The sequence below is a fragment of the Suricata suricatta genome, chromosome 13 (genome assembly GCF_006229205.1).
Source record: "Suricata suricatta isolate VVHF042 chromosome 13, meerkat_22Aug2017_6uvM2_HiC, whole genome shotgun sequence".
NCBI lineage: Eukaryota > Metazoa > Chordata > Mammalia > Carnivora > Herpestidae > Suricata > Suricata suricatta.
The window spans coordinates 60,723,517-60,742,685 of NC_043712.1; the positions used below are offsets into that span (position 1 = coordinate 60,723,517).

Here is a 19,169-nt window from a genome sequence, read left to right on the forward strand (position 1 = left end):
CATGGGAGGCACAGATTAACAGAATGAAGTGTGTGTGTGTGTGTGTGTGTGTGTGTGTGTGTTTAAGGGATCAAGTTATTCTTCCACTGATTAAAATGCAGAGCAGAATAGGTTTTGTATACTCACAGAGAAAATACTGGCACGGTACATTTTAATTTTCAGTTGAAGATATTTGGATATAATGTTTTCACATTTCTCTGGACCAAAATATCCATAAGTAATGCTTCCCATCATTTTTGAGAAGGGTTTTGAGAAGTGTTTTTCCCCCCAGGCTACGAGCAGTACAATAATGGAAAAAGTAGTGATATCAGGAGATAACTTTCCCAGTACTATATAAATTACATAGCTACTTAAACCAAGGCAAGTCAGATTATCTTTCTGGGTGTTAGTTTTTTCCCACATGATATATTTTTTTTAGCACTCTGTTTTCAGTATATATGTTCATACCCAGTAAAAATGTTGTGAAATAAAGGAAAAACATTGCATCAGCTAATAGGACCCTGAAGCATATTTTGTAAGAGGATTTGCACATTTGTCTTACATCAAATTTGAATACCCTATGTATTTGTTGCAAGTCTATTTAAAGAATAACAAAAAATTCTATAAATAAATTCTTCATTGATTGGTTGCACTATCTTTTCATTACTCAGGTGTTTTTGCTTTTCCTATTGTTTGTCTTTCAATCATTTTTTGGACCTTGTTTGTCAAGAAGATAGGTGAAATAAAAGCAGAGGATGAACTCCATTTATTATAAAATTTGCCTCATTGGGAAAAACTTGATTGTTCACTATAATGAGGAGTGGTTTATTGTCATTTGTAGATTTCCATTTTTAATGTCTTCCCTCAGTAACAGATAATTAGTATTTGACAATAATTTGATAATGAGTTGGTAAATTAGGTAGTGAAATTTATGTAGTTGATATAGTTGCTATTATTTAAATAAATGCAATAAAGTATATTTTAAAATGTGTACATATTATGTCATTGATAAGGAAGCATAAAATTTTCTGTTAAGAACAGTCTTAATTTGTTGAACTGATAATTGCAAATTTGAACCACTACATTAGCCCAAGTGATGAAAAACTACAATTTTTTAAAGTAGCTTTCAGAAATAAAGCCTTTTAAATTTTGTAATTATCCACTAGCTGATGTAAATTTAGTTTGATTGATATGGCAAGTTTTCTTCTCAAAAATATTAACTAATAGTTTAAGTTGGAAATATTTTTCTAGTGCTTATGTATGTAATACTGTTTTAATAATACTATTGTCAACTGAAACCTTTTACTAAGTGTTTATTCATGACCTACTATTTATGTGTTCAAACGTAATTATGACTTACGGGGGTAGACACTGATGTAGCTCCTATACAGACTATATCAACAGCAGAGTAAAAATATTAACTGCTAATGATTAGATTAAAAGGAATTTATATGGTAAGCAATTAAAGTGTTGCTAGATTTTTTAAATGGAAGCTCAGAATATTTGTAGATCAGAGAGAAAATTTGTGGGATTTTCATGTCCAGTTGTCCAAGTGAATTAAAAAAAAAATAGAAGCAAATTCAGCAAGTACTTATTGTACCCTCTCTCAGCATGTTTAGGTGGATAGAGACAGCTTACAGGGATGAAATAGAAGAAAATAATGGACTTGCCTATATACTAATTTTATCTTCACAGCAAATTTTAGAAAGTTAATTTTCAGTAACAAAAATACTTGGATCTGGCAAATACAGTTTCTCTCTCCCTTGATAGTTCTGGGTAAGCTTATGCGTAGGCCAGCTTTGTCAGATGCTGAAGTCCTTTCTGTTATAACAGTGGTACATAAAAGGTATTAAATTTTTTTTTAATTAATTTTATTTATTTTGAGAGAGAGGGACAGAGAGAGTCAGCAGGGCTGGGGCAGAGAAAGGGAGAGAGAGAATCCCATGTAGGCTCTGTGCTGTCAGTGTGGAGCCCAATGCGGGGCTTGAACTCACTAACTGTGAGATCATGACCTGAGCCAAACCAACTTAGCCACCCAGACGCCCCCTCCTTTTTTAGTTTTTAAAATCAAATTTATTTATTTATTTTGAGAGAGACAGAGAGAGTGAGCAGGGGAGGAGCAGAGAGAGGGAGAGAGAGAATTCCAAGCAGGCTCTGTGTTGTCAGTGTGGAGCCCAATGTAGGGCTCGAACTCACGAACCATGAGATCATGACCTGACCTGAAACCAACAGTAGGACACTCAACTGACTGAGGCACCTAGGCACCCCCATAAAATGTTGTTATAACAGCAGCAACAACAGAACATTTGTTTTACATCGCTTTCAGTGCACTTGTTTTCCTGAGGTTTTGTCCTGTTCTCCTTTATTAGTATGAGGCATTGTGGCCTTTTATAGTCAGTTTTGGGCATACTCTAATCCAGTGTTTTCTCTTTCACTATTTTTAAAAGTGAGCTCCAGGTGGCATGTTTGGAAAATGTGGAAATGCTCCTCTTATAGATTCACATTGTGCATTAGTACAGGTCCACAATGCATTTTACAAAACTCTTGTATCAGATATGCTTTGGAATTCAAAAATCATCAGATTGTAGAAGGGTATTATGATGTATATGTTTATTAAGTGACATCCCCAGTTGAGTTTGGCATAGCTCCTGTAATTACACACATAGTTTTCATGTGAATAGATTAAATGACATGAAAACTATAAAGAACCTCAGAAGAGTTCATGTCAGGTTTTGCAACCATGTGAATTGTTTTTAAAAAGTTAGTTTTGAGAACATTTTGAACTTCAGAATTGTGAAAAATTGATTCTGGACCTTTATTTTAAGGGCCCTGGGAAGTCTTTAAGAAAAGAGCACTGGGTGTTATATGGAAACTAACTTGGTAATAAACTATTTAATAAAAAATTAAAATAAAAAAATTAAAAAAGAAAAGAACACTATTTAGTTTTGTTTAACCTAGTATTTTTTAAGTTTACTTGAACATGGAAATTTTTTTTCAAGTAATAGCCTTCGGTAGAATATGTGTTGGGATAAAGTGTGTAATCCATGAGCCTTCACTTAGGATGGAGTAAATTCTACATGTGGTTAATGTGGTCCATTTTATGTTGATTACTACAGGCTTTAACTTTTGGTGGACTCTCTCAATTTACTAGGTGGGAGATAATTTTTAGTAGAAGGTGCCAAGACAAATTGGTTGAGAATGATTTGATAATTTTAGAGCACGGTGGGACAGTTTTGTAACTTTTAAGCATTTTTATCTTTTTCAGAAATGGAGTTTGCTTTCTGCTTTTTAATTGAATTTATTTTTAGTTATTTAAGCCTTTTCCTTACTCTTAGAAACATTAAAGAAGAGAAAAACATTGGAATATCCCCTATCGTGCATGCTTATAGCATCAGATACTTCTCCTTTATAATACTTAAAAATTTTATTTATAATGGTTGCATTTATTTCTTTCTAGATTATTTGATGATTGTCTCCTCTCTATTTTATAACATTCTTGGGGACACAAGGTTAGCACAGTGACCAACATATTGTGTAGGATTCTATTGGATAAAGAAATGAATACATATAATATGGTTTACTAAGCTATAAGTAAGATTAGCCCCTTAAAATGTATCTTTTATATCCTTTTCAAGACATATTTTTGAGTAGCATTGTACCATACATACCATTTTACAATCTACTTTTTCCCACATAACAGTGCATCATGAACTTCTGTGTGATAAGTAGATTTTTGCACCATGATTTTAAATGACTGTACGGATTCTGTTATGTGTACTTTGTAGTTATTTAACTAACCTCCTTATTGGACATTTTGGTTGTTTTCAATAGTATTCTATTATAGATTTTATGGAGTAGAGTTGGCTGAAATAAAATAGATTTTAAAAATCAGAGGACTTTTTATAAAACCTGAAAAAAACAGGCAAAAATTATTAAAGGTACATTAATCGTTATGAAAAGCTTATGTTGTTTTAAGTTATTCATTTCAGCCAATTTGTTTTGGAGGGTTTTTCCCTTTTCTCACATGTTCATTATTTTCAATGAAATCATTTTGTATTAGATCCTCTATAAACTGATTAAGATAGATAAGTCGTATTATTCTTTAATAAGTGAATAAACAGGCTCAAAGTGGTAAACAATTCATTTTAATAATAATAATAACAATAATAAGTGTTTGTTATAGTTATCTTAGAAGGTTTTGCAGAGGATAAAGGACTTTAAAGAATAATGGGGATTGGATAGATGGACATTGGTTAGTAATGTGAACAAAAGCATGAGGGTATAAGTAAGCTGGTGTCACTGTAAAAAGCTCAGAGAAAAACATAAGGGAAAAGTTGAGAAGTTGAGGTCTTAGAAGATATTTGAATGGTGAGACTATGCTAGTTATGGGTGATCTCTTTCTGGACAGGTGGTGCTGTTTTAAATAATTGCATCAGGTGTCCAGTGCATAGAAATGAGCTTAAAATAAGAGATCATGTATAAAAAGCAATAAGCTCCTTTATAGGGAATAACTGAAAAAGCAGTGTAATCTACAATATTTGATCACATCAGACACATTATTGTGAAAAGGTTTTACAGATTCTTTTTGTTGTTGTTGAATACACTGTAGAGCCTAACTATGTGTGTCTTTATGGGGAAATTATTAGAAGACCAACTCAAGCCAAGATATAAGAGAGTGAAAGGATCAATAGAATATTTTGTCCTTTTATTTTAATGTTATATACTCATTCTCCTCCAAAAGCTAATACTCATAAATGCTAACTGTATGCCGAGCACTATTCTAAGCCTTTATACATATTTACTCATTTAATTTTTATAAGAACTCCATTAAATGCTATTGTTATTTCCCATCATATAGATTTTATAGGTTTAAAAAACTGAGGCACAGAGATGTTTATTAACTTGTCCAAGGTCATATAGGTAATAAGTGGCAGACTTAGGAGAAGGGATCTTGCAGGATAGATAAGACCATTAAAGAGTTATGAAAAGAAACTGGCAGGGTTTTCATGAACGGGTTGAAGGTAAGTTTAAGACGAGGAAATTTCTAAATCCAGATAGAGAATGATTGACTATATGACTTTTCTTCTGCATTGACAAAAGAAAATAATATTTCTAGGAGATTTTACAATAAAGTAGCAGAATTTGACAGCTGATTATTTAAGCTAAAGAGAAAAAGTGAAATCATTGCTTAACAGTTATTGAATTACATGATAGTGGTAAAAAATTACCAGTGTGATGAGAAATTTGCTTATAGTCAAGAAGAATAGAAAGAAAATCAGCTGTTGTGTTAAGGTCAAATTGCTTACTTGGAGCTACAACACTCCAGAAAGTTGTACAGATTGTTTGCTTAACACATGAACATTTAGTAAATAAAAAGTCAAATTTAGACTCCAGTTCTGTGACTTCACATTCACAAGGCACTTCCCAAATTTCTGTTTAATAATACCAATGCCCTTGGCCTTTTGTTTTTAACAGTGATTAATGTCTTAGTATCCATTCATTTGTTATGATTACTAAAATGAAAGCACTGAGAAAGTAATGAATGTGTTAGGGTAATTTTTTTTTAATGTTCATTTATTTTTGAGAGAGAGTGTGTGTGGTTGAGCATGAGCTGGGGAGGGGCAGAGAGAGAAGGAGACAGAATCCGAAGCAGGCTCCAGGCTCTGAGCTGTCAGCACAGAGTCCCATGCAGGCTCAAACCTAGGAACTGGGAGATCATGACCTGAGCTGAAGTCAGATGCCCAACCAGTTGAACCACCCAGGTGCCCCAGGATAATTTTTAACATAGAAAGGCCAAATCTAGGAGGGCTTTGAAATAGAAGACTCTGAATAGTTCAAGGGGCCAAAGAATGAAGACAGGCAGGTAAGGCAGTTAAAGGAGAAGGGTAAAGATGAAGATTAAGAGACAGGAAAGAGGAGTTGGATTGGGGATAATAATCAACTTCATTTTTCTAGTTAAGAGGTCTATCTCCATGTTCTGGAAGACTATAGAGTTTTATGCCTAAGTTATAATATAAAATATATTTTGAGTTACATTGTTTTTCTCTCAAGTTGGGCTTCCTTTACTATGGCTGTTCACAGCATAGTTTTGAAAAGCTTCCTTAGGCCACACTTGAATACTAATTACTAGGCCATGTTAAGTTTTATTTCTCTATTTTCCAGGTATAAGTTGACACTCATTTTTTGCTCATGCCTATGTTTTAGGCCCAAGAATTATGTTGAAATTCTGTATATGCTTTAAACTTCTGACTTGAGCACAGTCCTAGATCTGAGAATTGTATTCTGTTTTATGGGACAAAGTGACTTAGGGCAGTGGGGGTAAAGACATGGAATATGATCAAGTGAATGGTAGAAGAACAGAAGCCCACTGGGGGGCAGTATGTAACTTGCCCTATATATATTTTGCCCTGGAACAAAAACAGATTACCAAATAAAGCCTGTGTGGTTTTGTAGTAACCCCTGCTACATTTTATTTTTTTATTTGTTTTTTAACTTTTTAAAAAAAATTTTTAATGTTTTATTTATTTTTGATACAGAGAGAGACAGAGCATGAGAGGGGGAGGGTCAGAGAGAGAAGGAGATACAGAACCGGAAGCAGGCTCCTGGCTCTGAGCTAGCTGTCAGCACAGAGCCTGATGCGGGGCTTGAACCCATGAACGTGAGATCTGGCCTGAGCTGAAGTCGGAGGCTTAACCGACTGAGCCACCCAGGCGCCCCCCTGCTACATTTTAAAAGTAGTATAATAAAAAGGAAGACCCAGTGTTTACTGAAGAATGCAGGAAAATTTGTATTCAAATTTCTATGAGGATATAGATAGAAGATATTAAAAGTGAATATGTGAATCTTACAATCTTAATCAAAAGGAATGCTCTGAAACCAGTCCGAAGCAAATTACATCTCTGTAGAAGATTTGAAAGAATGCAGTGTTTTATCATCAAAAGAGCACAGCTTTGAAATGAGGCAGATATAGTGCAAATACATGTCCAGTGTATATTAGCTACAAATCCTTTATTTACCTATTGATAGCTTGGCTTTTTATCTGTGAAAAATGAGGTAATACATACCTTGTTGTAGTCATTACAAAGATTAATTGGAATAGCGAGTACATAGTGCTTACCATGGTGCCTGGCATGTGGTAGGAATCAGTAAATGGTAACTATGATTTTCAAGAGGTAGAATTACACAATGGAAAGAATGTGGACTTTGGAGTTAGAATCCCTGGCTGTGGTGCTTGCTTACAGTGTAACACTTCAGTAATTTAAGTAATTTTTGATTTTCAGTTGAGGTATTGCCTACCTTGAAGGGTTGTTTTGAGAATTAACATAATTTATGTAAATTATCTTGCTAAGTCTCTGATATACAGTAGGTTCTCAATAAAAGTTAGTGTTCTTACTAACACTCCTAGGTCATGTTGTGAGACTCTTTGGTAAATTGTATAAATTATCTAAAGTTATTGTCAATGTTTTCTTTACTTAAAAATAGACTCAGACCCTAAGAATTATAAACAGTTACCTGCCTCCCTTTTCCTATCTCCAGACTGGTGAAATTTCTGATGAAAAGTAAGATTCTTCTATTTAAGGATCATTTCTCATAATTTCTTGTATGAAAAATACTGTAAGTAAAAATAAATAATGTTATTTCTGTCATCCATAATTCAGTCTAGTAAGGAGGAGAAACATATAAATGGATCATTACAATATTGTATGATGAGTGTTACATAAATACTGTAGTATTTATGGACATATGAGCAAGAACTACATGAAAGAATAATAAAATAATTTGAAGAACCTTAAAAGATAATATTTTTAGACCCATATTATGGCTTAGTTAAGGGAGATAGTAATAACTAACATTGATCACAACCATGTGCCTAACAGTAGTCTTAAGTTTTTTTTTTTTTACAAGTTTTAATTCCCTTAATTCTCAATAAGAAAGGTGATATCAGTATCTCTGTTTTATAGATAAATTGCACAAGTTAGTAAAGCAGTTTGTAGCAGTTGGTGCTTAGAACTGGTATTCAAACCCAGGTAGTTTAGTTCCAAAACTCGGGTTTAAAACCACAACAGAATACTACTTCCATTTACTTAATCACATTTAAGTATCCGAATCACATGGTGAAAGGAAATACCCGGGAACCACTTCAGCTGCTTAATTCATTAAAATAAGAGTGACTGCTGGAGTGAACTTAAGAATTTAGTATCTGAGTTTAGTGCCTATGTGGCAACAATATAAAATTATTGGGGATATCAAGGATGGCCTCTGTTGTGCTTACAAATGAATAAAAAATCAAATGATATTTATTTATTTGTTTATTTTCAAATGGTTTTTTAAAAGATAATTAGAGCAGTGCTGGGGACAGGGAAGAAAAGGAAGGACTTCATTTCCTTCAAATTGTTTTTTAAAGTTTTCCCAGAATTAGTGAAGCCATTAAGTCTTTTCCAATGAACTTTAAAAAAATGTAGTTTGTGGAGGAAAGGTATTTTTGTGTCCAGATTCATTAGTCCCCTTGAGAGGTACCTGTTGCATCCAATTAGAATTCAGTTATTCTAGCTGTATTACACAGATACCAAGAGTTTAATCACGTATTCCTGAATATTGGTTAAGCAGACCACGTACTTGCCTATTTTTATGGAAGTTTAGTTTTCATATAGATTCTGTGTAATCACGGAAATAACGGTGATAAGAAAAGAAATATATGTTAGGTTATTTTAACTAAAAGCAAATGTCAAATGACAGCAGGTTAATGCTTATTAGAACAGGACAGTGAAATCCATGTGAACTTCAACTGAAAATTTGTAGTAGTTCAAATATAGCATAGATGCATTTTACTGAGTCGTAAGACAGTTCTGTGATATAGCTATAAAGGAATATAGAAGAAAATATAATAATATTGTAAATTAGAATTGTGCCTACAAGTTGAATAAAATATTGCAATCAAATGAACTGGTTGCATGAAAGCAGATCATATCTATATAGGAAAATGTTCAGAAAGGAGCAATAGGGATTGTGTTAAGCAGATATTTTGTATACTCATTTTCCCTTCTGAAAAAAATAGTAACTTTTAAGTTGATTTTAACCTACAAATACTTGTGAACTAAAATTAACTTGTAAGTGTTTCTGATTAATTTTTATTCCCTTACATAGATTATCAGCTCCTGGAGGACAGGATTTCCATTTTATAATTCTTTGTTATTTCCATAAATTATACAGTGCTCTATATCTCATGTTGAATAATTAACAACCAGTTTATTAACTGATTTTGCTAAGTGCAAATATAGATAAAACACTTTAACATGTTCCTTTCTAAAAATAGAGGTTATACCCATATATGTATCTCTCTTGTCATGTTAAATACAGTAGATACACTTCAGTCTGTGCTGAGTTACATTTGTTTAAGAATGTGGATTTATTTTTCGTAGTAATTTCCAATTGCATAAAGGACTAGATGCAATTTTTAAAGGGAGATTTTTTTTACCATGTTTTAAAAGTGATTATTGAATTTGCCAAAAGCAGCCTATTAGGTGATAAAGAGATAAAAGGATAGAAAAAACTTGTTTCCCAAGCTGCTGAGAGGATTTTCACATTAGCTTGGTTTAAGACCATAGTCTTCAGAGTATAGTTTTATGCAAGTTCCTGACTATGAAAGTCATTGTTAAAAGGTAAGATTTTTTTTGTCTTATGTAACTTCATTTTAAGTTGTGAATTAGATTTTTAACTGAGCAGTAGTAATGTAACTTTTTTTTTTTTTTGCAAATCTTAATACAGTAAATTCTGATACTTTGAAATTCATCAGAGGTTTTGGTAGTTTAGTTCATGTGTAAAGAAAACAGCGTTTGTTAAAGTTACAGGTAGTTATAGTTTAATGTTTGCTTTTACTAGGGCTTGTTTTGATTCATCACTTTTATTTGACTCACTAGAAACCATCTGTTAGTTATATTTTAACTTTCAAGGTTCTATGTAATTTGGTTTTTGTTAATGAAGTGCTATAAACAGAATTATGAAGCTTTTCTCTTTTAATCTTGAAAGGAAAAAAATCCTTATCTAAAAAAGCAATCACAAAGAAGAGGAAAACTGTTACAAAGTCACCCACTGTACCAGAATTTCAGGTAAATCTTTCAATTTTGTCTCAACGTTTTTTGGTGTAATTTTTTATTTTAGTGTTTATATTGTTTCTCAAGAGATTGAATTCCACTATAACACACATACTTTAAATGAACCATTTCCAACTATGACTTTTTTCCCTTTAAGTGCAAGGCATGGATGGCTAAGATTTCATCTAGTATCTCAAAAATTTTTACCTCTATTTTTATTTCTTGATAGTCAAAAATCTCTGGCTTTTCTTTTATAATACTGTTTTGTAGAAGTAATTTAATGGAATATATATTATAAATATAAATGCTTATATAATATATGATAGCAAATGTGTACATGAGAGTCTTCCAAGAACAAATCATAATTTGTAGACAATTTGTAAATAGGCAATTTATTTTTATTTATTTGGGCACTGTGGAAATAGTAGACTTATTAACTTAAAAAACAAATCTTTTATCTCTTAACTATATATGAACTTCAGAGAGAATATTAAGTAACCTTTAATTGAATGGTCTTCACACATACCTGCAAAAAGAAAAAAGTATATTTACTGCCATATTATTATGAGAGGAGTTTTTCATTTGTAGCTGGAACTACAATAAGCAGAGAATTTCACTCTAACTAATACTTTTATTTTTGATCATATAAAAGATGTGTTTTCTTCAAATGACTCTTTTAAAATATCATTATTACTGTGTTCAGTCCAGTTTTAATAATAATACTTTATTAGCAAAAAATAAAAATGATGTTAAAATTAATTTCTGTCAGTTTCAAGTCAAGAAGAAAACAAAGGAACAATAACTATGAAAATATTGGTAATATGTAATGTGAGTTTAATAATTACATATGTTCAAAAATGTAGACACATCTATTTTTCAGTAAAAATCTTATTTTTGGAAGTGTTTTTATGGAAGTTACTAATTGCTAAAAATATAATTTTAAATGAACAGTGAAAGAAAATAGAAATTTTCTTTTAGTATTTTAGGATAGAATATATATATATATATATATATATGTGTGTGTATATATATATATATATATTTTTTTTTTTTTTTTGAGAGAGAGAGAGAGCCAGAGAGAGACAGAGGGAGAGAATTCCAAGCAGGCTTCACATTGTCAGAGCAGAGCCTGATGCAGGGCTCAAACCCACAAAACCATGATATCATGACCTGAGCAGAAATCAAGAGTCAGACATTTAACCAACGGAGCCACTTAGGCACCCCTAGGATAGATATCTTTAATGACTTTCTTACAATGAGTTTCAAACATTTCTACACAATATTTTTTTATAAAGTAACCTTGGTTACAGAATATTAAGTGAAAATGTATATTTACTGTTTTACTTGGACCCCTTTCTAACCATTGCTTGTACCTGGTATTCAGTACTATAATATTCAGTACTATATCATTCTTCCACATGTTATCATACCAGCCTTTGTTATTTTTCCCACTGACTTTTTTCCCTCAAACCCTTGAACTATTCATCCTGGGAATATAAATCTCAGTCTAGATCTGACCTGCTCTTGATGTTTGTTTCCATTCTTATCTTAGCGGATGGACTTTTATATGTGATAAGTGACATAGATAGCATAGTGTTTTTAAAATTGCAAATGGTATTCATTACTGAGGCATGAAATTAGTGTATTACATGACCACCATTCCTTTTATAAGCTAACAGTTAAGATAGAAAATAAATTATGGGTGTGTCAAATATAGTAAGGGTAATATCATTTCATGAAACTTTGGTTTTGGTCTTGTGTTTATTATACTGGCATGCGGTGGAAAATATATTTTTGACCAGAGGTCATGAGCAACAGTGGTTGAAAAGCACGATACTGAGTGATCCTTTGTCAGTTACTGACCATTTGCTTACCACTCTCAGAAACTTAAGGTCAAGAGTACATGTTCTGACAAATTGAGCTGTTTAAAATAAACAAACAAGTGTGTTACTTATATTATATATTATATTATATTATATTATATTATATTATATTATATTTATTATATATAAATCCCCTTTCTGGTTCTTAAGGTGTCCTGTGTGTGTGTGTGTGTGTGTGTGTGTGTGTGCGCGCGCGCGCATGTGTGGCTAGGATGGGCAATAGACTTATGAAAATAGTGGTTCTTATGCCTAGTTTATAATATAAATACCATGGTATTATCTCATGAAGTTGTTAGCTCTCTCTCAGGAAAAAGGTCATTTGCTTCAAATAAGCAAAGAACACAAGATGAGACATTATTAGTCACTGGTAAACTTTGTTGTTACAGACAAAATCTAGTTTTGCCTTTCAAAATAACTTTGTGTAGAGTTTGTTTCTTAGAAGTTCCCCACATGTAACTGATTATTATATAATAAAGAAATGAATTTATTTTTTTCCCAGAAGCTCTGGCCGTGTCATTTAGAACCTCAGATTCTGCAAATTATTTTATCCAAGTTCTTTAAATATCCCATTTCTAGAGTTAAACATAAAAATACTTTCTAAAAAAGTTTAGCTGGAAGATTTTCTCCACAGTATTTATTCTAAAATATTTTATTATGGAAAATAATGAAGCTGTTGGTAGATAGAGATTGGATCTCTTTTGCAAAACCTGACTTATTTGGGGCACCTGGGTGGCTCAGTTGGTTAAGTGTCTGGCTTCGGCTCAGGTCATGATCTCATGGTTCGTGGGTTCAAGCCCCGCGTCCGGCTCTGTGCCTGAAACCTGCTTCATATTCTGTATCTCCCTCTTTCTGTGACCTCCCTGCTCACGTTGTCTCTCTCTGTCTCTCAAAAATAAATAAAAAACATTAAAAAAAAAACCCGACTTACTTGCCAAAGGACTAGTCCATCTTTAAATAGACAATAAAATGTGCTAAGAGAGAAATGTGCCCAGGGATTAAATTGTAAAGTTGATTTTTTGATAAGTCCTAATTAATTAAAAAAGTAAATCCTGTTTTGACATCAACTACATTTTTTTGTTTAAGTTTATTTATTTATTTTGAGAGACAGAGATAGCGCGAGTGGGGGAAGGGCAGAGAGAGAAGGAGACAGAGAATCCCAAGCAGGTTCTACACCGTCAAAGCAGAGCAGGCTGTCAGGCTTGAACTCATGAAACTGTGACATTGTGACCTGACCTGAAACCAAGAGTCAGATACTTAACCAACTAGAGCTTCCCAGGCACCCCAACCTCAACAACTTTTTAATTTGACAGTGTTTGTGTTGACTTTTTTTAAGGTGGAAATTACATTATCTTCCTGTTTGCTTCATGTTTACTTATATGTACACACCTAGAATCTATATCTCAGTTTAAGAAAAGAATTATCCTACCTTTATTTAAGGTATACACTATAGATATTCAAATACTGGATTGGATTTATTTTTGTGTATGTATTATAAAGAGACTAACTGGCCACTTGTTCCTAAGAGTTATTTATGTCAATGGTTCTTATACTTTAGATAGTATAAAAATAATGTGATACCTTTATTAAAAATGAAAATTTTGGGGTTTTATCCACCAAGATTTCATCCTTGATTCAGTAGATCTAGGTGGGTACCAGTAATATGCATGGTGGTTAAATATGGATTCTGGAACCAGGCTACATAGGTTCTAATGCTAGCTTTACCTGAAACCTTAACTGTTTACTCTGTAACCTTAACCCCTTTGTGCTTTCAATTCCTCATCTGTATAATGGGCTAACAATAGTACCTACCTTATAGGGTTCTTGTGAGGATTAAATGAGAGAGTTAATTATTTTATTTATTCTTATTTATTTTTTCAAATAACCATGCCAGCTTCCTTAGACATAAGTACAGTGTTATGAGTAGGAAAATCAATTAAGAATTGGCTTAAACGCATCTATAATTGACCTTTACCACTGTAAGACCTTGAAATAAATCTCAGATTTGATCATATTTTATAAATCATGAAATGTTATGATTAAGCCAATAGGATTTGAAAAGCAAAAACCAAGTAATATTATTTGCATTATTAGATTTAATCAGGGGGAAAATGTATGTTTACCCTACTCTAGTGTTATGATGGTTATATAGTTGACATATAGGGGAACTTTTGGGTTTTTTATTAACCAATAAGTGCAAAAAATTAGGAAATATTTTTATTTTTAGTATTTAGCATGTTGGTGATTTAAGCTTTTAAATCATATTGAACAATTACTTATGATTTTGTTAAATTGACTAAATTATTTTTTATTTTATCAGTTTTGCAGTATAAGACTCTTAGACTGAAAAGTAAATATCAATTTTCTTAATAAAATTAATATTTGCCAAAAGCCTTTTAATTTGCTTAGTATTTGAAGGACAAATCTAATTGTGAATTCTCTTTTTGAACATAGTTATAACAAATTATAGGAAGTATTTTTAAAACAGTGTGTCAAGTCTCAGTAAGATAAGTTTTTAAAATAATGTAAGAGCTTTAGTTAGCATGACTTTGCTTTTAATTGGTAACCAAAATCTTTCATGTAATTTATACTTCATCCTGTTCTATATGTGTGACTTATTCCAAAGGCTGGTTTATGGAGGAAATCCAGAATCCAGGTGCTGACTAGGACTTACATAATAGTATTTTCAAGTTTTTTATATTTTGAAAAATTTTAAACCTGTTAAAAAATTAAAAAATTTTTTAATATAAAAAAACTATATTTTTCACGGGTATGTTAACCATACTATATTTAATCAATGGAGAAAGTAAAGGATATGAAATAAAGTAACAAACTGAGACCTTCAGTGTAACAAATTGAGACCAAATTAAAGTTCAAGTGCTACACTGTGTGAAGGACCTTTTGATTATATTATTTTAAATTGCTACCTCTTTAAGTAAATATTTTCAACTTCAGCATTTTCACTTTGAAAAGTATGGGTTTTACTTTCCTCTTAAAATTCTTTCAATTTTTAAATATTGTTCATTGAGAGAAACATCTCAATAAATAGAATTACTTTGTTAATCAGACTTATTTTTCACATCACACATGATATGCTATTTGCAGGTTTTGAAATCAGTTGATTAGGTAGTTAGCTGTTGACTAAGATTTTGTGGGATGGAAGCTTACTAATCTATCAAGGGCTTAGCTAATTAAGTGTTTGATTTGCAGTCAATTAATGTAAGATAGATTCTTGCAGTCCTTAAGGTTAAATATGCAGGAGTTAAATTGATGTAATTTACTTAGGGCTTTGAACACCCTTGGTCTATTTTAATCTAAACTCCTAGTCCTGAATAGATGTTACTGGTGTGAGTGGGAGTAGCATAGTTGGGATTACAATAAGCAGATGCAGGAAGTTACCTTTTTGTGCTTTCAAATTGTCATTTTATTTTTATGTTATTTGTTGAAGGAAATAGAGTTAGTTACTGTGGCATATGTTAGTCATATTTAACAATATAGGTTGAGGAGTGCTGTGATGGCTAATAGTGTAGGTATAATAATTATTTCTCTTTGTTGTTGTTATTTCTTTAGTGATTATTCACTTTGGTTGATAAACCCTGGAAGTGGTGGAAGGCCTCCTAGTCATAGTATTAAACTAGGATGAGTGAGGTGATTAGGGGTGCTTTGTTTCATGTATGGGATAGTGATAATGTTGTCATGGCCGAGCTATGTATAAATAGTATGAAGATAGTGAGTGTTATTATGATACAAATTACTAGGTTTAAAATTATTATTGTGGGATTTTATATAGTATTCTGGCTGTTACTCATCCTATATGGGCAATTGAGGAATATGCTAGGATTTTTTGTACTTGTGTTTGATTAGGTCCTCTACAGCCTTCAATTAGGACGGATGTGATGGCTATTGGTGGAAATCGACTGGGATTGATGGCAAGTGAGATTTGATACAGGATGGATAGTGGTGTAATTTTTTGTCATGTTAGCAGAATTAGGCCTCAAGATAGTGAGATTCCCTTTTTAACTTCAGCTATTCAAAAGTGAAACAGGATTAATCATAGTTTTATTGTTAAGACAATAGTTATAGTCAGTGATATAGGATTGAGGGTTTGCCCAGATATAGTAGATTGATGATAATTCCTATTATTAAGAGAATGGGTGTGGTTGGTTGTTAAAAAAAATATTTTGTAGCTATGTCTTTGGCTTGTGGGTTGAATTTTTTGTTTTTAATTTTTTAATGTTTATTTTTAAGAGAGAGAGTGTGTGTGTGAGTGAGTGAATGAGCATGAGCAGGGGAAGGGCAGAGAGAGAGAGGGAGATAGAGAACTGGAAGCAGGCTCCAGGCTCCACTCTATCAGCACAGAGCTTGATGCAGGACTTGAACCTACAAACCATGAGATCATGACCTGAACTAAAGTTGGGCACTTAACTGACTGAGTCACCCAGGTGCCTCTGATTTTTTTTAATAATGATAGAGATGATAGCTAGCATACTTATTTTGAAGCTGATTCAGATTATTAATTAGTGAGAGCTTATTATTAAAATTATAATTTCTGTGATTATTATGATAACGGGGGTTTTATTAGTATAGGTAGGATATAAACCAACATTTTTGGAGTATGTCCCAATAGCTTATTTAGCTGGCCTGACTGTAGGATATGGTGCAATGTGGTAGTACAAAGAGTTTTGAATTGTTTTTTATAGAGTTTTAAATTCTTTTTAAAAAAATTTTTTTTAAATGTTTATTTATTTGAGAGACAGAGAGACAGAGCATGAGCAGGGGAAGGGTGGAGAGAGAAGAAACACAGACTCTGAGGCAGGCTTCAGGCTCTGAACTGTCAGCACAGAGCCTGACATGGGGCTCGAACTAATGAACCGAAGCTGGATGCTCAACCGACTGAGCCACCCAGGTGCCCCAAGTTTTGAATTCTTAACATAGGTTCAATTCCTAGAATTCTAGAAATAAGAGGACTTAAACCTCTATTACTCTATCAAAGTAACTCTTTTATCAGTCATATTTCTTATGTTTGGGGTAGAATGCTTGCTCTAATAATAGGTAGATACATACCATATCATAGGGCCAGTGTGAGGGGTAGGAAGTTTTTTCTAATAAATGTATTAGTTGGTCATATTGGAATCATGGATAGGATGCTCAAATTCATAAAAAGGTAATTGTCAGGAATAGAGTTTAAACAGTAAAGTTGATTGTGTATTATTCTGGTAAATAGAGGCTGTGGAATGCTCTAAGAAATAGGATTGTTTAAGGATCTTCACTATGATGTTGTTGGCATATTCTGCTAGGAAAAATAGGGCAAAAGGACCTGTTACATACACAACATTAAACCCAGATACAAGTTTGATTCTCCTTTTGATAAGTCACAGGGAACCCAGTTAATTTCTGCTAGGGTTGAGATGAATCATATCATGGCTAAAGGTCATGAAGGGAGTGATGATTAGTGTTGATAGTATAAAGGATCCATTTATTAGCGGTACTGATAGTAGGATTATTGCTAATATAACTTCGTATGAAATTGAGCTGTGGCCTGCAGGGCTCTGATTAAGGCTTAATCATAGGATTAAGTGGTGAGACTTGACATTGCTAGTATAAATAATACTCCTAAGTTTATCTTGATGAGTGGATGTGGTATTGGCAGGGGGGATTCAGATGGTTAGGGTGAGTGAGAGGGTGAAAATAGGTGCTATAATAAATATAGACATGGAAGATGTCAGGGGTCTCAGGTGCTCTTATTAAAAAGTTTCATGGCATCTACAATAGGTTGCAGTAGTCCATAGGGTCCTATGATGTTTGGTCCTTTGTGAAATTGTATATATCCTAATACTTTATATTCTGCTAGTGTTAGGAAAACTACAGCAAGGAGGATTGGGACAATTAGTGAAAGACTGTTAATTACAAACATGTTATTAGGGAGAGAAGTTGAACCTCTAATTATAAAGTTTAAGTTTTATACAATTACCGGCTCTGTCACCCTAACAAACCTGCATTCTCAGGCAGTGGAAGTTAACAAAGTCAGATTGAGATTATTGAAGACCTTTTAGTGAAGTAGGCCTTATTTCTCTTGTCTTGTTTGTACTGGGAGAAATTGTTTACTAGATAGAAACCAACCTGCATTGCTTCGATCTGAACTCAGATCATGTAGGACTTTAATGTGGAACAAAGGAACCTTTGATAGCTGCTGCACCATCGGATGTCCTGATCTAACATTGAGGTCATAAACCCTGTTGTTGATATGAACTCTAAAATAGTATTGTGCTGTTATCCCTAGGATAACTTGTTCCATTGATCAAGTTTTTGGATCAATAAGTGATATAATACTTTTGACTAGTTGGTCTAGATTTCAGGCCCTCGGAGGTTGTTTTATTCTGCTAGGTCACCCCAACCTAAATTGTCAGTCCATGTATTGTCCCTGTTGGTTGAATTGAGTTTATTTCTTTGGACTGGTTAATTAAAGCTCCCTAGGGTTTTTCATCTTATTATAATCCTGCCTCTTCATGGGAAAGTCAATTTCATGGATTGGAAGTAAAAGACAATAAAATCCTTGTGTGGCCATTCATTTAAGTCCCTATTGAAAAAACAAATGGTTATGCTACCTTTGCATGGTCAGGATATCAGAGCCGTTTAGGTCAGGATACCTTTCTTAATTGATAGCTGCTTTTAGGCTATGATTGTGTTTATGCTTACTCTCTAAACAAGGTTGTATCTTTTTTCTAAAAAGCTGTACCCTTTTAGGTTATATTTTAAACTTAAATTAGGGGCATCTGGGTGGCTCAGTCAGTTGAGCATCCAGCTTCGGCTCAGGTCATGATCTCACAGTTCGTGGGTTTGAGCCCCACTTCGTGCTCTGTGCGGAGACCTAACGCAGAGCCTGGAGCCTGCTTTGGATTCTGTATCTCCCTCTCTCTCTGACCCTCCCCTGCTTGCGCTGTCTCTCTCTGTCTCTCAAAAATAAATAAAACACATTAAAAAAAATTTTTAACTTAAATTAGAATTTTTAGGTTTTTAGGGAAGTTTAAAGTTGAACTAAGATTCTGTTCTGGGTAACCAGCTGTCACCAGGCTCCTTAGGATTTTCACCTCTACTTACAAATCTCACTTATTTCACAACTTAGATGAGTCTATCCTACACAGGTTGTTTATAGGTAGCTTGTCAGATTTTGGGGTACTAGTTTAATGTCTCTTTATTAGGTTATTCTAGCTAATTTATT

General features: G+C 33.0%; 1 protein-coding gene across 1 annotated transcript in view; it reads left to right on the plus strand.

The window, feature by feature from the left end:
• Window positions 1–19,169, plus strand: part of KIAA2026 (KIAA2026 ortholog) — a 133,196-nt gene that overhangs the window by 61,095 nt on the left and 52,932 nt on the right. Inside the window, exon 6 of the mRNA XM_029919668.1 lies at window positions 10,006–10,085. Within this exon, the coding sequence (XP_029775528.1) occupies window positions 10,006–10,085 (80 nt within the window). The remainder of the gene's footprint in view (window positions 1–10,005; window positions 10,086–19,169) is intronic.